The sequence below is a fragment of the Ahaetulla prasina genome, chromosome 1 (assembly GCF_028640845.1).
Source record: "Ahaetulla prasina isolate Xishuangbanna chromosome 1, ASM2864084v1, whole genome shotgun sequence".
NCBI classification, from domain to species: Eukaryota; Metazoa; Chordata; class Lepidosauria; order Squamata; family Colubridae; genus Ahaetulla; species Ahaetulla prasina.
In genome coordinates, this window is record NC_080539.1 from 24,425,075 (window position 1) to 24,444,842 (window position 19,768).

Here is a 19,768-nt window from a genome sequence, read left to right on the forward strand (position 1 = left end):
AACTTAGTTTATTAAAACAGCTGAGAATTAATTCATTCTCAGCTTTAGTCCAAAACAAATTATTCGGCCTTATCACCAACCTTTGATGTCTTTGGCAACCTGCCAAAGCTTTTCTTGGGAAAAACCCCACCAAGTTCAAGAGACGCTGACAAGAAGCACTGGAATCAATGTTGCTTTTCTAAAAATACCCAACAGCTTGTTGCTGCTCTTTTAAGCCTTATGGGAATGGCCAATCATCTTCTGCCCTTACTCCCGAGTTGTCCTTTTTGCTTCAGCTGCTCTTGCATTCTGGCAGCTCTTCACATGTGTGCACTAGGAACAGGCTCCTCCTGTTCCTCTGCCTCTCTGCTGTCTGCCTCTGGAGGCTCCGGAGTCCATGCATCTCTCCCAGATGGCCCTGGCCCCATCTCTGCCTCAGATGCAGAGCCCTCCTCCGGGCCTTTCCCTGACTCCAGGACTGGCCCATTGTCCTCCCCAGCCTCCTCACTATCCGACTCCACTGCTAGGTCTGCATGCTGCTGACGGACCACAAAAGCAAACTAGATGAATTCGGAAGACATCTCTAGCCTGTAATGTATCTGAACCTATTGGCTGTGTTCACACAATGACCTTACCTAGATCAGATACAGACCAAGCAGGCACAGTCATGCAACAGGCTTAGCTTGCTTAATCTCAACTTCATTTAGCCATTTTTCAACTCAATTATTGTGCAAACTCAGCCCTTTTAAATATTAGAATAGAATAGAGCTGGAAGGGACCTTGGAGGTCTTCTAGTCCAGCCCCCTGCTCAAGCAGGAAAACCTATACGATTTCAGATAAGTGACTGTCTAGTCCACGGGTGTCAAACTCACCATGTCATATTGCCATCATGTGATATTTCGCGACATTTTTCCCATTTGTGGAGCTGGAATGTGTGTAGCCTATGTATGACACATTTGGTCCATGGGCCACCAGTTTTACAACCCCTGGTCTACTCTCTTCTTAAAAACATCCAGTGATGGAGTGCCCACAATTTCTGGAGGCAAGTTATTCCACTGGTTAATTGTCCTCACTGTTAGGAAGTTTCTCCTTAATTCCAGGTTGCTTCTCTCTTCGGTTAGTTTCCAACCATTGTTTCTTGTCCTGCCCTCTGGTGCTTTGGAGAATAATTTGACCCCCTCTTCTTTGGGGCAGCCCCTCAAATACTGGAATACTGCTAATTCTTCATTTCTTTAGACTAGCCAGGAGAGGTGGGTTTCAGCAGATTCTGACCAGTTCTGGAGAACTGGTAGCAGAAATTTTGAGTAGTTCGGAGAACCAGTATTTAAAATTCTGACTGGCCCCGCCCCCATCTATTTTCTGCCTCCCAAGTCCCAGCTGATCGGGAGGAAATGGGGATTTTGCAGTAACCTTCCTCTGGAGTGGGGAGGGAATGGAGATTTTACAGTATGCGTCCCCTGCCCCATCCACAAAGCCACGCCCTCAGAATTGGTAGTAAAAAAATTTGAAACCCACCACTGCTAGCCAGGCCCAAAAACTGTAGCCGTTCTTCATATGGTTTAGTCTCCAGGCCTTTGATCATCTTAGTTGCTCTTCTCTGAACTTTTTTCCGAAGTCTCAGCATCTTTTTTGTAGTATGGTGGCCAAAATTAATTGCAGCATTCCAGGTGTGGCTAAGGTTTTAGAAAGTGGCAGTAATATTGGAGGGCTCAATATATTATGCGAATCCAGCAGATGAATTAGTTTAGGAACCATGTCTCACAGTCACTGCATAGTTCCATTCTTGGAATTTTATGGAGAATTCAAACAGCTTCTGTTTGCAAGCTTCCTCTCTTTTTTCATAGCTTTCCAGTCTATTCCCCTTACACACACACATTTTTTAAACAGGAAACTCTTTATTGAGTGTGAGAAGTCTTTGGAAATACCAAGTCAGAGACTTTTGAAAGCATGTTTTGTTTCTCATTCCAACTCTTGAGGTAAAACTCGGGAGTTACTTTTAAAAAATGATGCTAAAATTTAACAGGGGAAATTGTCACTGCCTGGAGATTAAAAATATCTTTTCCTTGACAACTTCAGGCCCAAGGTCTCCAAATGTAACTTACTATAAAAAATGTAATACGGGTAGTCCCCGACTTATGACCACAACTGTGCCCAAAATTTCTGTTGCCAAGAGAGACAGTTGTTAAGTGAGTTTTGCCTCATTTTAACACCTTTCCTGCCACCGTTGTTAAGTAAATCACTGCAGTTGTTAAGTTAGTAACACGGTTGTTAAGCGAATCAGGCTTCCCCATTGACTTTGCTCGGCAGAAGGTCGTAAAAGGAGATCATGTGGCCCCGGGACACTGCAACCATCATAAATAGGAACCAGCTGCCAAGTGTCAGAATTTTGGTCATGTGACCATGGGGATGCTGCAATAGTTGTATGCTTTAAAAGCAGTCATAAGTCAGTGCCGTTGTAGCTTTGAGTGGTCACTAAACGATTGGTTGTATGTCGAGGACTACCTATATTTTAAGTTACTCTTGAAAGCCATTGTATTCCAGAGACTGAAGCAGGATGGCCTGAATGGTTTAGAACAGTGGTCTCCAACCTTAGCAACTTTAAGCCTGGAGGACTTCAACTCCCAGAATTCCCCAGCCAGCAAAGCTGGCTGGGGAATTCTGGGAGTTGGAGTCCTCCAAGCTTAAAGTTGCCAAGGTTGGAGACCTTTGGTTTAGAATTTAGGTTTTGTTCTCCCTGAGGGAGATTGTAGAAGATAACACTGGAAGGAAGATGCTCTGAGATCAGAATGCAAACAACAGGGAGCCAATGGCAAAACCAGTCAGCCTCTTTATTTGTAATTATCAGAAAACAAACCATCTATAAATTAGCATGAAGACCAAACAGATCTTTCTAAAGCTGATTTCTTTAAAGAGGTATCTGCCGGGAAAAAACTTGTATTGGTCAAAGCCTCTATGGGCAAACCTGTCAGCCAGGACTGTGCCAGGTAGGGCAGAATGATTCACTGTTATATGTGTGTGTGTGTGTGTTTTAAATGCGCGTAGAAAGTAGCATCTTGAGGAGGCTTGCCTAGGACCTTTTATTCCATGCACATACAAGAACTCTTCTCTCTTAGGAGACTATGTCCCCATGAAGTCTGAAGGTGTACAGACAGCCAGCCTGAAGATGATACTTCCATACTGGCGGTTCTATAAGGAGTTTTCTCCTAGGTCTGCCTCCACTAAGAGTCTCAAGTGTGTATGGAGGGAGATCCTTCTTGGCTGTGCTCCAATGTCTGGGATTTTCTCCACTTCCCTGGTGTTTCTCTCTTATTTGGAAGATATGTGGGTAAGCTACTTAGCTCTCAATGATCATGGACAGGGGAAATGTGAACAAGCTGGCATTGAAACAGAATGTGTTGGAGGATTCTACAGTCAATGGCCATTAAGCAAAATAAATCAATAAGCTAAGAGCAAGGGGAGAAGATCTTTCTCTCCCCCAAATGAGCAGCCCTTTCCCCAAATCTTAATTTCTAACTAACTCCTTGTGCACCGTGTCTATGGAGATTCTCAGTCATCCAGGTTATGGTTATCCCAAAGGTGCTTTTTCAAAAGGCAACTGGCTTCTTGGATGAGAAGTGAAACGCCTTCAAGGAAAAACAAAGTCCAGTTGCTTTTGGAAAAAGCACCTTTGGGACTTGGGCACCATGATTGTATCAAGCGTAATTCAAAATAACAAGGCTACATCATTTATTATGACAAAGGTTGAAACCTATGTCCATGTGGCTGAACCTTATTGCCCATTAGCCTCTGCTTACCATGGCCAATGATAGAAGTCTTAACAGGGGCAGGAATACATAGTTGATCTACATCTTCCGGTCAGCATGGACAACAGTGAGGCATGTGGGAGTTGTAGTTCAGCAACACCAGGGGAGCCAGAAGTGTATAGTCTGATTTTTAAGTGTACAAAAATGGTTTGTGTGCACCTGGAAAAATGTGTAAATATAAGCAAATTAGATCTCATGGACTCATGTTATCACATCATCAGAACTTCTGAAGTTTAGTGGCAAATCCAGTTGACTTTATACCCAGACTGAAATGCTTCTCCAATCTCTATAAACATGTAGTGTTAAATACCTCAAGCAGATCTACCATCTCAACATACATATGACCTGAGAGATGCCATCCTTTCATGTCAGTTACCCTTACTAACCCCTATCACTCCCATCTATGCTGGCTTTTCTTGGCTCAACTCTTTTACCCATTCATTCTATACTCCTCTTTCCTGCTGAAATATCCCACCGTGGTTCTGAGCCAGGATGCAAATGATCTTGCATTACAGGTGTTCTGACCTGGTATGAGAATGGATGCTCTGTGGGCCTCTAGATGTTGCCGAATTAGAACATCCGGCATTATGCTCTTCTTGCATTACCACTTAAGACTGCTAGGTTGCAGTTTAGCAACACTTGGAGGGCCAAAGATTGCCCATCCCCATTGGGCTGGCTGCCTAGTTCTATATCAAGAGGTCACTTGTTCCTCTTAATTTGCATTGCATTATTCACACAATATTAACTAATCCCACATTTGAACTAGACGCATCCTCTTCTTCAGGTTGACTTTCTGCATTTTTGCTCCATCTGTAGACCTCCTGGCCAATGATCCAAACAGAAGGATTCCCATGTATAAAGAAGCAAACCTCCTCAACCCATCCATTGCTTCAAGGATCAGCAAGAAAAGAAATCAAAAACCAGCTGGCCTCAATGAGGCTAAGGGCTGTGGCTTCCTTTGAGGGCAGAGCTGCTTGTTAAGAACTTCTACCCCAGCTGAATCCAGATTTTTAAAAAAAGAAAAGGGTTCCCATGCACATGGCAGGCGAGTGGGGAGAAGCTGCCCTCAGAGATGGTGAGGGGGATAGCAGGTCCTTAAGGTTTCACATAATGGTGCATCGGTTTCTCCGCAGGGCCCCCTGGAAGCGGATGGCAGTGTGAACGTGCTTACATCGTGCGCAGCCCACACTCTTCAGAAGTTCACTGAAGAGCAAGAGGATATGCCAGTTGTATTTGGCTGAGCACTCAATGTAACCACACTTCCATGTCTTCTTCACAAGGTTGGAGACATTCCAGCGGGGGATGACCCGGCCTTTCTGGAGGTCCCGCTTGTTCCCAACAATGATGATGGGAGTATCTGAGGTTCCAATGACTCTGGCAACAAAGAAAGGAAAAAGTCTTGTGTAGAGTTTGAAAGCCCAGGCCAAGGTGGTAGAGTAAGGGGAAAAATAGGAAGGCTAGGTGTCCCTCTGGCCACAAAGTATGGGAATTATGAAAACTGTAATCCCAACCAACTCCTTCCTAGATTTCTGAAAGACCCAGGTAGAAAATATCACAACCCAAGAAACCAACCTTTGGTTTCATAATATCGGCCAACACAATTTTTTTCAACTATTTTATCCACGAAGATCAATAATTGGGAATGTGTTGGGAAAAGTAACATGAAGCCTCTTTTGAGATTATCATTGCAGGGAGGTCGCCCTAAAAGATGGCCATCCCTTTATCTATAGGTTAAGTGGGCTGTATAGTTCCAGGCCATCCCTGGAACTATAGGTTAAGTGCTCCAGTCAGTCATATGCCTTGGGGACAGTGAAATAGCTGCAGTTGAGAAGGTAGGAGGTATTGACTTGACCCAATTTGCATTCCCACCAAACAGGTCTTGGTATAAGCAAGGCAAGGGCTCTGCTACTGGAAAAAAAGTTAATAACAGAATAATAACAGAATAATAGAGTTGGAAGGGACCTTGGAGGTCTTCTAGTCCAATCTACTAATCAGGCAGGAAACCCTATACCATTTCAGACAAATGATTGTCTAGTCTCTTCTTAAAATCTTTCAGTGTTGGAGCATTCACAACTTCTGGAACATTTGTGAACAACATTCACAAATTCACAAGTTGTTCCATTGATTAATTGTTCTAACTGTCAGGAAATTTCTCCTTAGTTCTAGGTTGCTTCTTTCCTTGATTAGTTTCCATCCATTGCAGCAGCCCCTTCGCTACTGGAACAGTGCTATCATGTCACCCCTAGTCGTTCTTTTCATTAAACTAAACATACCCACTTCCAGCAACTGTTATTTATATATTTTAGCCTCCAGTCCCCTAATCTACTTGGACTTCAGTAAGGCATTTGATAAAGCAGACCATAACCTACTACTTGATAAAATAGAAAAATGTGGGTTAGACAGCATCACCATCAGATGGATTCGTAACTGGCTGACCAACTGCACTCAATGTGTAGTCCTCGATGGAACTGCATCTACATGGAGGGAAGTATGCAGTGGGGTACCCCAAGGCTCTGTTTTAGGCCCAGTACTCTTCAACATCTTCATCAATGATTTGGGTGAGGAGATAGATGGGGAATTCATTAAATTTGCAGATGACACCAAGCTAGCAGGAATAGCCAACACTCCAGAAGATAGGCTTAAGATACAGAAGGATCTTCACAGACTTGAACATTAGGTGCTATCTAACAAAATAAAATTCAATAGTGAAAAATGCACAGGTACAGTATATGTAGTACCTTGCTCAATAGTAGTAACTGTGAGAGGAATCTTGGAGTCCTAGTGGACAATCATTTAAATATGAGCCAGCAGTGTGCTGCAGCTGCCAAAATAATCAACAGAGTTCTAGGCTGCATAAACAGAGGGATAGAATCAAGATCATGTGACGTGTTAATACCACTTTATAATGCCTTGGTAAGGCCACACTTGGAATACTGCATCCTGTTTTGGTTGCCACAATGTAAAAAGATGTTAAGACTCTAGAAAGAGTGCAGAGAAGAGTTAACAAAGATGATTAGGGACTGGAGGCTAAAATATAAAGAATGGTTGCTGGAACTGAGTATGTCTAGTCTGATTAAAAGAAGGACTAGGGGGTGACATGATAGCAGTATTTTAACATCTCAGAGGCTGCCGCAAAGAAGAGGGAGTCAACTTAGTCTCCAAAGCACCTGAAGGTAGGACAAGAAGTAATGTGTGGAAACTAAAGAAGGAGAGAAGCAACCTAGAACTAAGGAGAAATTTCCTGACAATTAGAACAATTAATCAGTGGAACAACTTGCCTCCAGAAGTTGTAAATGTTCCAACACTGGAAGTTTTTAAAAAGAGATTGGATAACCATTTTTCTGAAGTGATGTAGGGTTTCTTGCCTAAGCAAAGGGTTGGACTACAAGACCTCCAAGGTCCCTTCCAACTCTGTTATTCTATTCTATTCTATTCTATTCTATTCTATTCTATTCTATTCTATTCTATTCTATTCTATTCTATTCTTATTGCTAATTGTCTTTGTTGCTTTTGACTGCACTCTTTCTAGAGTCTCATCATCTTTTTTACATTGTAATGGCCAAAACTGGATGCAGTATTCCAAATGTGGTCTTACCAAGGCGTTATAAAGTAGTATTAACACTTCATGTGATCTTGATTCTATCCCTATGTTAAGGCAGCCTAAGACTCTGTTGGCTTTTTGGGCAGCTGCAGCACACGGCTGGCTCATATTTAAGTGACTGTACTCTAGGACTCCAAGACCCCTCTTGCAGTTACTACTATTGAGCAAGGTATCACCTATACTATACCTGTGCATTTTGTTTTTCTTGCCTAAATGTAGAACCTTATTTTTTTCACCACTGAATTTCATTTTGTTAGATAAGGCCCAATGTTCAAGTTGTACAATCCTTCTCCCTCTCCTTGCCCATCCAACAACCAAAATTGAGCCTAAAGAGCTCCTTGAAAGCAATGGACAACCAACTATTTACAGCACCTGGAGGTATTTCCGTGACTTTTTAAAAGAGCCCTTGTATCATACTCTACTTGCTTCCATTCAGTTTGTTAAATGAGGATTCCTGCTTTTTATAGGATTCCTATCCTAATCCTGTTAACTACCAGCCCTGAAGTTACTCCAAGCAAAAAGAGGTTGACAAGGACTGCACATTCGCTATCTGGGAATTTGTGCTGCTTTCTAAAATTCCTGACATTAACATCTGGGTCCCCTCCCTTCTCTGATCTCAAGTCCAGGGTGGGATGAAGCAGAGGCATATTTTTACCTTGTTTCTAGGATCTGCTGCCTAATGGTTTTGACATACTCAAAGCTGTCAAAACAACAGATGTCATAGACCAAGATGTAGGCATGAACACTCCGGAGGCCTCGGCAGCACACGTCCGCCCACTCCTGCAACACAGACACAAAGAGGGACAGATCAGGGAACACACAGCACACAGCTCCCCAATGGTACCACCCAGCCCACCCACATACCCACATCTTGCATCGAGGGTGGGGAAAGTTTGCTCCCGTTGGGTATCCAAATGCTCCGATCAATTCTTAACTAGCAAGAAATGCTGGGGGGTGGGACAGCGAAAAAGACTCAGAAAAGGAAGCCCACCCAATTCAGCTCAAAAATGGAACTAAAATTAAATAGAAAGAAGACCAAACTAGTCACACACACAAAATACAGCAACTAGTCTTAGAACTGTCAATGGTGATATTGAAGCGATAGGTAGTGTCTGATTTCTAGAACTGACAGTCGAGAATAAATAATCAAGATATATGTCACTGACTAGCACTTGGTAGGATACCTGTGAAGGACATGAAAAAGGTATTCAGATTCTGGGATGTTTCTATACCTACAAAGATCGGAATTATCTAAGCAATGTTTTTTCTGGAGACACTTCATAAAAGCAAAAAAAAAAAAAGAACTTTGAAGTCAGAGTTTTGGACGGCAAGAGATTTTACGTATTTTGAAATTTGACAGAATGTTGAAGTTGATTAAGAATACCATAGATAGTCAAGAAAAAGAAATGTATCCTAGAACAAATCAATTCAAAGTTCTAACTTGAGGCAAAATGTCCAAGTTTAAGTTATCATGAATGAATACAAGTCTCAGGATAATGTTGCAAGATCCAATCTGGGTCAGTCACTGGGATCAGAGATTTTGTCCTCTGAGCTTCCAGACTCCTGCTGGAGCCCATCCTTAAGGAACTTCTCTCTAGCAGAGCTTTATATTATCATATTTTGGGCACATAATGTGAAGTCCTATCAGTATATCAGAAGTTCATAATGCTGGGAAAAGTAGAAGAAAAAGACAACCAGGAGCAAAGTGGCTGGATTTAAGTAGTGATGGGTGCACCATTAGAAGAACTGAAAGATCTTTCTGGAGAAAATCTATCTCCCCTAACCTTAAGAATCAATACTGACCTGATGGCAAATAATCAGTCAATCATTTAATGGTTCTTACAGGTGTTGCCTTCAAGTATACAGTGACCTCTCTCAAAAATGCTCGGCCCCACATAATAAAAACAACGGTACGATGGAGACCTCAGTATTAAGCTTAAGACTATAACTAATCCTTGGATGTGAATTGCAGTATTTCTCTTTAATGCTATACTTAACTTTGGATGAAAAGTCAAATCATCTTATGTTTGTAATACTGGCATGATGAATTACAATTCTTACTGATAGTTTTTTTACTCTTCCCTTTTTATTTTCCCCACTTTACGCTTTCTAAATAATAGAATGTTCACAATTTTAATCATATTACATAAACAGTACTGCATTGAAATCTTCATTGGAATGATACAATGTATCAAGATTTATAACATTACCATAAAAGAGGGAAAAAACCTAAAACCTATAGAATACAGGATTGACATTATAATTTTAACATTATACCCTAGTGTATGTCAGCATATTAGTACTCAGGTTTGAGGTTGATTCTTGCATTGCAATTCACAAGCATGAACAAGGCTGCTTTTGTGTTTTGTGGTAGAAAATATGTTACCTGTTGTTCAAAAATCCAATATAGACACACCACTACTTAGTTTTGAGATTATTTGGTTTAATGACTCTAAGGTTAACAAAAAATACTCTTCCATTTTTTAAAGAATTAGTTTGCATTTATTTCCTGGGTAAAATTTCTATTCATGTCCTACAGAACTCATTTGTACTAATAACTGATGAAAATCTTTTCAACTCTCATTTTTAATGAGGGTCCCATTTTTTCTCCATTATTTTCAACAGTTAAAAAAAAAAACCCGAAACAGGATTATTATATTGGGTAGGATAAGATGGATACTTTTAGAAGATCTTTTTCCTCCATGCAGGAAATGAGTACATTATATATCCATTAATATTTTATAGCTTATTAGTCAACTAGGAATGACCAAGGATAGACAAAAAAGCAGTGGGCATAGGAGCAAATTTCAACTTCCTAACTGTTTCCCTATTGAATTTCCTTATGGAAATCTGACAGGGAACATGGGAAACTTTTCTTCCTTCCTTCCTTCCTTCCTTTTCTTCCTCCCTTTCTTTCCACCCCTCCCATATTGAAAATACAGTTGACATATTCACAACAGCAGTCCAGCAGCATCCAGGAGCATCTAAACTTCCCCAAATATCATTCACTTGGGAGTCATAGGTCCCAGTTTTGGACACATTCTTTAAGTTAGCCCATTTGAAATACCTTAGTTCAAAAATTGTTGCCCTATGATTTTTAAGAAAATGTTGGATAACCATCTGACTGAGATGGTGTAGGGTTTCCTGCCTGGGCAGGGGGTTGGACTAGAAGGCCTCCAAGGTCCCTTCCAACTCTGATGTTATGTTATGTTATGTTATGATGCACCATTTTGCCCAATTAAAGGCCATGACAACTTTTAATTATTTTAGTTTGTGTGTGTGTATGTGTGTGTGTTTGTCTGTCTGTATCTCTAGCCCTCTAGCTCTTAAACCAAAAATAGAGGGAAATTGAAGAACTTTTTACTAAACGAAAAACCATTAAAAATAAAGATAATAAAGAAAAACAGTAAATAGTGAAAAGATAAATAGAAAAGGAAAAGGAAAATATAAAGAAGCAGCTTTCAATCTTCTTGAGACAGATTTTATATATATATATATATATATATATTTATGTTTTCATCTCTCTCTCTTAAGTTACATCATAATTTCTTTCTTTCCATAAGCTAACCTTTCTAATCATCAAACCCATAACTCATAAGTTCATTATTTTCTTTTCTCAGCAAAGGAGTTTCCAGTCACTCATAAATATAACTGTGGATCTTTCTTTAATCAAAATTTGCCATCTTATGTTTGTAATACTGATATCCTTGTTATTCTGTCATCTTCACTAACCAATCCTCTGCTCTGGGCATTTCAGAGTCTTCCCATTTTTGAACATATAATAGTTCTAGCAGCAAGTAATTTATATAAAAATAATCTTCCGTGGCTCTTTTCTAATTGACTGTCCATTAAGCCCAACAAGAAAAGTTCTGATTGTTGATGTTCACAGGATTTTTTTTTGTATCATTATAGGTATTTGAACCCAGAAATTTTTGCCTTTTTTACAAGTCCACAGGCATGATAAAATGGCCCTTTATGTTGTCCACATTTCCAACCTAAATTCGAAGCACCTTTATGCAGTCTAGACCAGGGGTCTCCAACCTTGGTCCTTTGAAGACTTGTGGACTTCAACTCCCAGAGATCCTCAGCCAGCTTTGCTGGCTGAGGGACTCTGGGAGTTGAAGTCCACAAGTCTTCAAGGGACCAAGGTTGGAGACCCCTGGTCTAGACCATGGATGTCAAACTCAGCATGCCACGTTGCCGTCATGTGATGTTTCAGGATGTTTTTCATCTTCGCAGAGCTGAGGTGGGCATGCCCTGCATGTGACACATCTGGCTCACAGGCCGCCAGTTTGACACTCCCGTTCTAGACCAGTGTTTCTCAACCTTAGTCACTTTAAGATGTGTGGACTTCAACTCCCAGAATTCCATAGATTTGCCATCTATGGTTGCCAAGGAATTCTGGGTGTTGAAGTCCACACATCTTAAAACTGCTGAGGTTGAGAAACACTGTTCTAGACAATTTTTTCTGGAGTCTATGCCAATGGCATAGCATTTTATAAAAGTTCTCTTTTAGGTTGCAGGTAGTTCTTCAATTTATGAACAGACACTTAACAGTTTGAAGTTACGACAGACCTCCCAAGAACTACTTATGACCTCTTTTTGAAGTTGTGACAATTGCACCCAACCTCTACCATCATATGATCACATTTTGGGTGCTTGGCGAATGGCTCACCTTTAGGGCTGTCTGTTGCATCCCACAGACACAGGACAAAAATTTGTTATGGGTTTTTGCTGATTTCCAGGGCTTGCTTCTGGTTTCCAGCAAAAACAACACCCACTGGGGAAATGGATTTTCTTAATAACTAGGTGTTCATTTAATAATGAACACTACTAACACTACTAACCAGAGCATACAAAACATTTGCTAGACCAATTCTCGAATACAGCTCGCCTGTCTGGAACCCATACCTCATTTTAGACATTAATACAATTGAGCGTGTCCAGAAATATTTTACAAGAAGAGTTCTCCACTCCTCTGATCACAACAAAATACCTTTTGCCACCAGACTTGAACTCTGGGTTTAGAAAATGTAGAACTCTGCCGCCTTCGGCATGACCTGAATATAACTCATAAAATCATCTGCTACAATGTTCTTCCTGTTGAAGACTACTTCAGCTTCAATCGCAACAATACACGAGCACACAATAGATTTAAGCTTAATGTGAACCGTTCCAATCTTGATTGTAGAAAATATGACTTCAGTTGTTAATGCCTGGAATGCACTACCTGACTCTGTGGTCTCTTCCCAAAATCCCCAAAGCTTGAACCAAAGACTATCTACTGTTGACCTCACCCCATTCCTAAGAGATCTGTAAGGGGCGTGCATAAGAGCACCAGCGTGCCTACCGTGCCTGTCCTAATGTTCCCTTTGATTGTATCCAATTTGTATGGTTATTTCATGCTTATACTTATATATACTGCTGTGTTTGACAGAATAAATAAATAAATAAATAAATAACTCACTCCTGTAAAATTGACGAAAGAATTAGGTCCAGCCGCGTGATGCCTCATTGCCTCAACTTATGACTGCAATGGCTTATAACTGTAATTTTGGACTCAGTTTCCTGTTTTCTAGGCAGCACGTCTTCCACTCGTCCCTCAAGGTCATCCATCCATTGTATTGTAATTCCATCATTATATTGTGTCCAAAGTTCTTACAGCATTTTATCATACAATCTTTCACTTATTCTTCTTCCAACTAAAAAGATATTGTTTTTGATCCTCAAGAATTATACAGTATAGCGCCGCAAGACTTTTGATTGCTCAATATTGGAAGAAAGAAGAATTACCTACAATTGAAGAATGGACTCTTAAAGTATCAAATCTGGCAGAAATGGCAAAAATCTCTGCTTACTTGAAAGACTATACACAAGAAAAATATATTTTAGAATGGAAAATGTGGATTGATTATATTCAAAATAAGTATCAGATAAAAAAATATCAAATAGCATATGAGTAAACTTAGGAAATAATTTGTATTAGATATATTTTTGAAGGAGAGGGGAATTGAGAGTGTGAATAAGCGTGGAGAGACTAGAGATTATAATTTAGGAATTATTTTAGATTATGATTGTTAGTTTTGATACCCTGCATTTTGTTCTGGGAAGTCGGGGTGGGGGTTGGGGGGTGGAAGGGGGGAGGGATTTGGGGGGTTGAGGTTAGTGATGGAGTGATGGTTAATGTACAGGGATTATTGAAGATGTATAAATATAATTAATGTAGGGTCGGGTCTGACCAGTTGCCATTTTAGAACAGTGGGGAGGAAAAAGAGAGTAGGAGGTAGGAAAGAGGAGAAGAGGAAGGAAGAGGGGTAGAAGAGGGAGAAGAGTGTAGGGTGGAGGGAGGAGAGGAGGTAGATAAGAGAAGGAGAGGAAGGTTTGGAAAGTAAAAGAAGGTAGAAGAGGGAAGAAGGTTAAAAAGGGGGGTGGTGACTGGGCAGGCCCGACTAATTGTATATAACTGTACATTGGATGAATTATTTGATAAGATTGTAAAAATAAAACTTTTTTATATATATAAAAAAAAAAAAAGAATTATACAGTATAGCCAGGGGTGAAATCCAGCAGGTTCTGACCGGTTCTGGAGTACCGGTAGCGGAAATTTTGAGTAGTTCAGAGAACTGGCAAATACCACCTCTGGTTGTCCCCAGAGTGGGGAGGGAATGGAGATTTTGCAATATCCTTCCCCTGGAGTGGGGTGGGAATGGAGATTTTGCAATATCCTTACCCTGCCACGACCACCAAGCCACATCCATAAAACCGGTAGTAAAAAAAATTGGATTTCACCACTGAGTATAGCCACTTGCCTAATAGCACTCACCAGCCTATTCACAAACCCTCCAAGTTCTTAATTATCATTTTATCGTGGTTGATTCTATTACAATATGATTCATCAATCTCTCATACATTTTATCACCTGGTCGACTGCATTATAGCAAACAGCTGATAATGTTTGGCATTGCCCTGTTGTTTTACAATGTATTTTTTTCTCCTAACAAGGTTCCCAATACATTGTACAGTTGGATATTGTCCAGAGCCTAATATTATGTTTTTGTGGGCTTGTCTTTTATAAGCTCCATTTCATTTTTTAAAAATTTGCTAAAACATTTGGTAAAACAGCTGGGCATTCCTCTCAATTCCATATGTAACATACAGAAGGATGATAGATGGCATTATTCACCTGCAAGATCAGCAAACATGTACAAATATAGGCCTGTTAAACATTGGAAGTGCAATCAAACACCAGACTCATATTACCCAGTGGTAGGATTCAAATAATTTAACAACCGGTTCTCTGCCCTAATGATTTCTTCCAACAACCAGTTCACCAAACTGGTCAGAAAGTTAACAACCGGTTCTCCCGAAGTGGTGCGAACTGACTGATATTACCATATGTGGTGGACATGTCCCAAAGGAAAAAAATACTGGAAGAAAATACACACATGGCTGGAAAATATCACAAAACAACACATAGATTTGAAACCTGAGATGGTTTTGTTGGCCTTGCTTCCAGGAAACTATAATCATATTTGGTTTTACATATCCTAAGAGTAGCTAGGATTGTATATGCACAATGTTGGAAAAAAATCAGAAACCCCTGCAGATGACATGATTATCAAAAAAATTCTGGAGTGTGCAGAGATGGACAGGTTAACCGTAGAAAATTAAAGCAAAAGAAGATTTGGATTATTTTATAACATGGGAATCATTTTACAAATGGTTAAATGACAAATATTGAGGTTAGAGGAGTAGACTTGGATGAAATATGGTCTACATGAGAAAGAAAAAAAGACCAGCTATTATTTTGATGGTTATATAATCAATACCTTGATGGAAGATAATATATGTTGTGAAGATGATTAATATTATTGCATAGTTGTTTACTCATTACCATATATTGGCATATATATATAATTATAATGTAATATAATGTATATATTTATATATATAATTGTAGGTCTTTGGTTATTCGGGTTTTCTCCCGCATAAAATTGGAAGTGCTTTGGCGACGTTTCGACGAAGTCTCATTTGTCATCTTCAGGCTGGTGTTTTCAGCTTCATGCTTCTAGGAGCATTGCTCCTAGAAGCACGAAGCTGATAACACCAGCCTGAAGATGACGAATGAGACTTCATCAAAACGTCGCCAAGACACTTCCAATTTTACGTGGGAGAAAACCCGAACAGCCAAAGACCTACATACAAACACCCACGAAAACCTCAGAAAACATATATATAATTATATATATATATAATTATATATATAATTATATAATATATAATAATATATATAATTATAATGTAATATATAATTATAGTGACGATGATGTTGTTTGTATGTTAACACCATGGACACCTAGAGAATGCACTGCTCAACATAGAAAAGGAATGTATGATATAAAACAATAAAAAATATTTTTAGTAAAACATACAGAAGGATGACCTTTCTTTCTTCCCCAATAGTTTGGCTCATCGGTTTCATAGGATGTTTATTGTTAGGATTCCTTATGCTCAGTCTCATTGGTTGTTAAAGTAATCTATAATCTCCCTAGCTGCCCCCTTGCCCATTGTTAACACTCCTGCAAACGTAAGTTTTTGCGAGAAAACAGCACTCCCCTGTGGGAATGAAGAAGGATTTTAGGACTGTATTGGCAGCAATTGCTACAGAAGAATGGTAGTCACCAAAATGATTCACTGAAACATTCATAAAAATCACCCTGTGCCAGTAGTAAAAAATTGGTGGAAACACAGAGTTGAAAAAAATAGTTGAAACCGAGCAGGTTAAAATATTATGGGATTTTACTCAGGTAGTCTTAGCTCATAACTCACTAGATTTAACTGTGGTTGAAAAGAAGAAAGTGGGTATAATTTATGTAGCAATACCAGGAGATAGTGGAATAGAAGACAAAGAAGTGGACAAGATCACATTATATCAAGATTTGGAAAGTCACAACTGAAAGATTATGGCATAAATAGGCTTGGGTGGTCCTACTGGCTATTGACTCACTGGGTGCCATATAAAAAGCTGAATAGCATTTGGAAAATCTGTGCATTGACAAATTTCCATCTGGCAATTATAAGAGGCTACATTGTCCATAAAGTATATTATATGAATATATTATGATATCCTGGGTTCTTGGGAAGGAGTTGATGTGAATGAAGGCCAACACCAGCTAAAGAACTAGCAGCTGGAATTTTTGTGCATATCATCAGCATCACCATCATCGTCATCACCATAATCACAACAACAACAACAACAGCAACAATATATTGCCAAGGAAAAAAATGCACACAATTTTTGTAACCCAATTCTGAAATTAAACCTAATTGGTCTTGAGAATTATGATTATATGTGTTGGCTTGATAAAGGGTTACTCTGCCTCAAGTGATAAAATATGTTTTGGGACTTGCTCCCTCACCTACTAGGTTTAATATAATATAGTTTAAGCCATGATAGTTTAGTTTATTTTTTAAAATAAATTATTTGAAATGTTTATTATTTTTGCCCAATTCATATATTACAATGTTTTTTGTAAATCATCCTGACAAACTACCTCATATCAGTTTTGTTTAATCATCTTTTAGCTTAGAATAACAGAGTTGGAAGGGATCCTGGAGATCATCTACTCCAAGCCCCTGCTCAAGCAGGAGACCTTATACCATTTCTGACAGGTGGTTGTCAAGTCTCTTCTTGAAAACCTCCAGTGATGAAGTATCCACAACTTCTGAAGGCAAGCTGTTCCATTGGTTGATTGCTCTCACTGTCAGAAAATTTCTCCTTATTTCTAGGTTAAATCTCTCCTTGATCAGTTTCCATCCATTGTTATTTGTCTGGCCTTCAGGTGCTTTGGAAATAGGTTGACCCCCTCCTCTTTGGGATAGCCCCTCAAATATTGGAACACTGCTATTATGTCGCCCTGGTCCTTCTCTTCATTAGACTAGCTATGCCCAGTTTTTTTAACCATTCTTCATATGTTTTAGCCTCCAGGCCCCTAATCATCATTGTTGCTTTTCTCTGCACTCTTTCTAGCATCTCAATGTCTTTTTTATAGTATGGTGACCAAAATGGACATAGTAATCTAGGTGGGCCTTATTAAGGCTTTAGAACGGTACTAGTACCTCACGTGATCTTGATTCAATCCCTCTGTTAATGCAATTTAGGGTTGCATTGGCTTTTTTGGGTGCCACTGCATACTGTTGGCTCATATTTAATGGATTGTCCACTAGGACTCCAAGATCCGTCTCATAGTTATCGCTATTAAGCCAGGTTTCACCTAATCTGTACATGTACTTTTGGTTTTTCTTGTCTAAGTGTAAGATTTTACTTTTGTCTACATTCAATTTCATTTTGTTAGATAGGGCCCAATGTTCAAGTCTGTAGAGATCCATCTGGTTCTTGAATCTATCATCTAGGGTGTTGGCTATTCCTGCCAGAGTCTCATCTGAAAATTTGATGAATTCCTCTTCTTTTCCCTCAGCTAAGTCATTTATGAAGATATTGAAGAATATTGGGCCTAAGACAGAACCTCTAAAGCCTGTAACCATTATTAGAATAGAGTAGAGTGGAGTGGAGTGGAGTGGAGTGGGGTGGGGTAGGGTAGGGTAGGGTAGGGTAGGGTAGGGTAGGGTAGGATAGGATAGGATAGGATAGAATAGGATAGAATTGAATAGGATAGGATAGGATAGGATAGGATAGAATTGAATATAGAATAGAATAGAATAGAATTCTTTATTGGCCAAGTGTGATTGGACACACAAGGAATTTGTCTTGGTGCATACGCTCTCAGTGTACATAAAAGAAAAGATACATTTGTCAAGAATCATAAGGTACAACACTTAATGATAGTCATAGGGAACAAATAAGTTAATTATTCTTTTTCTTGCATATGCATCACTTTGAGAAAGGCCTGGAAACCAAGTCCTTCAAATTATGGGAATTGAAGTTCACACATGTTAAAATTTCTAAAGTTATACAGCATGTCATTCAAAGGCCAAGGTAACTGAGACATCCTGGTTTTATCAGCTTTTGAGATTCTAAGCAGAGCCCTCCTCTGAATTTATATTCCTGGCCCCAACCAGAGCAGGTAGGTATTCTTCCTATCTGCTAAAGGCACGGCCAGCCTTTGATGGAATGCAAAGACCTTAAGCCACATCATCAAAAAGAATGAAATGCAATGCAGCGAATATGAATTGTATCATTTTTATCCATTTATTTAATAACTTTACTGTTCCAATTTCAAACACATAAGCTTATAGTGATCCACCTCCCTTAAGCCCTTGGTTTAAAACAGGAGGACGGGGAGAGAGAGGTGGCCTCTTGAAAGGAAAAGAAGATGGAAAGAAGTGGCATCATGATGACCAGAGAAGATGGAAGAAGGATGAAGGGTGGTTACAATGACAAAGTAGATGTGAGTTTTAACCTAAATGACTACAAAAAAGATGTTGAGATTCTGGAAAAAGTGCAAAGAAGAGCAACTGGAGACTAAAAATTATGAAGGTTGGTTGCAGGAACTTGGTATGGCTAGTCTAGAGAAAAGAAGGTGTGACATGATAGCAGTATTCCAATATTTGAAGGGCTGCTACAAAGATTATTTTCTAAAGCACACAAGAAACAATGGATGGAAACTAATCGAGAGAAGCAACCTGGAATTAAGGAGAAACATCCTAACAGTGAGAACGTTTAACCAGTGGAACAGCTCGCCTTCAGAAGTTGTGGGTGCTTCATCACTGGAGATTATTAAGAAAAGACTGGACAGCCACTAGTCTGAAATAATATAGGGTCTCCTGCTTGAGCAGGGTGTTGGACTAGAAGACCTCCAAGGTCTCTTCCAGCTGTATTCTGATTTATTGACTTCTGGTGTTGCACCTAAATGCTGGACTAGAATACAAAGAATATAAGCTCTTCCCTTTTGGATCACACCCAGGGACCGTCTAATACAGCATTCTGTTCTCAGAGTGCCAACTAACTGCACAGGAAGCTGACTAGTTTTCCAGGAGATGACAATTAAGGCTAATAACAAAAGTTAACCAACGCTAATAGCCATTGATTCCCAGAAACATGAGTTGGGTCTGTACAACTTCCTAGACTTTGTAACAATAGAATTTGTAGTCCAACCATTCACTGTCTCTTGTTAAACCATATTATGATTTGGGGCAGGGGTGAAATCTACTTACCTTCCCTACCAGTTTGGAAGTGCGCGCCATCCAATTTTTGACTCTCTGCGCATACGCAGAGGGTCAAAAATGGGCTACTTCCTAGTTAAAACCAGGAAGTAACAATGTCTGGAAAGGTGGGCGGAGCCTTGCGCTGCCGCCACTACTGGTTTGCCGAACCATGCACTGCCACCACTACCGGTTCATGGGAACTGGCCAGAACCGGCAGGAT

The 19,768-nt window shown here is 39.8% G+C and overlaps 1 protein-coding gene across 2 annotated transcripts in view; it reads right to left on the reverse strand.

Annotated features, from left to right (window-relative positions):
• Positions 1–2,784: 2,784 nt before the first annotated feature.
• The window catches only part of RASL10B (RAS like family 10 member B), a 45,119-nt gene continuing 28,135 nt past the window's right edge, over positions 2,785–19,768 (reverse strand). For both annotated transcript variants that reach the window (XM_058164452.1, XM_058164451.1), the window contains 2 exons: positions 8,039–8,163; positions 2,785–5,156 (listed from right to left, as the gene is read on the reverse strand). In XM_058164452.1, the coding sequence (XP_058020435.1) occupies positions 4,886–5,156; positions 8,039–8,163 (396 nt within the window). In that variant the 3' untranslated portion in view covers positions 2,785–4,885. The remainder of the gene's footprint in view (positions 5,157–8,038; positions 8,164–19,768) is intronic.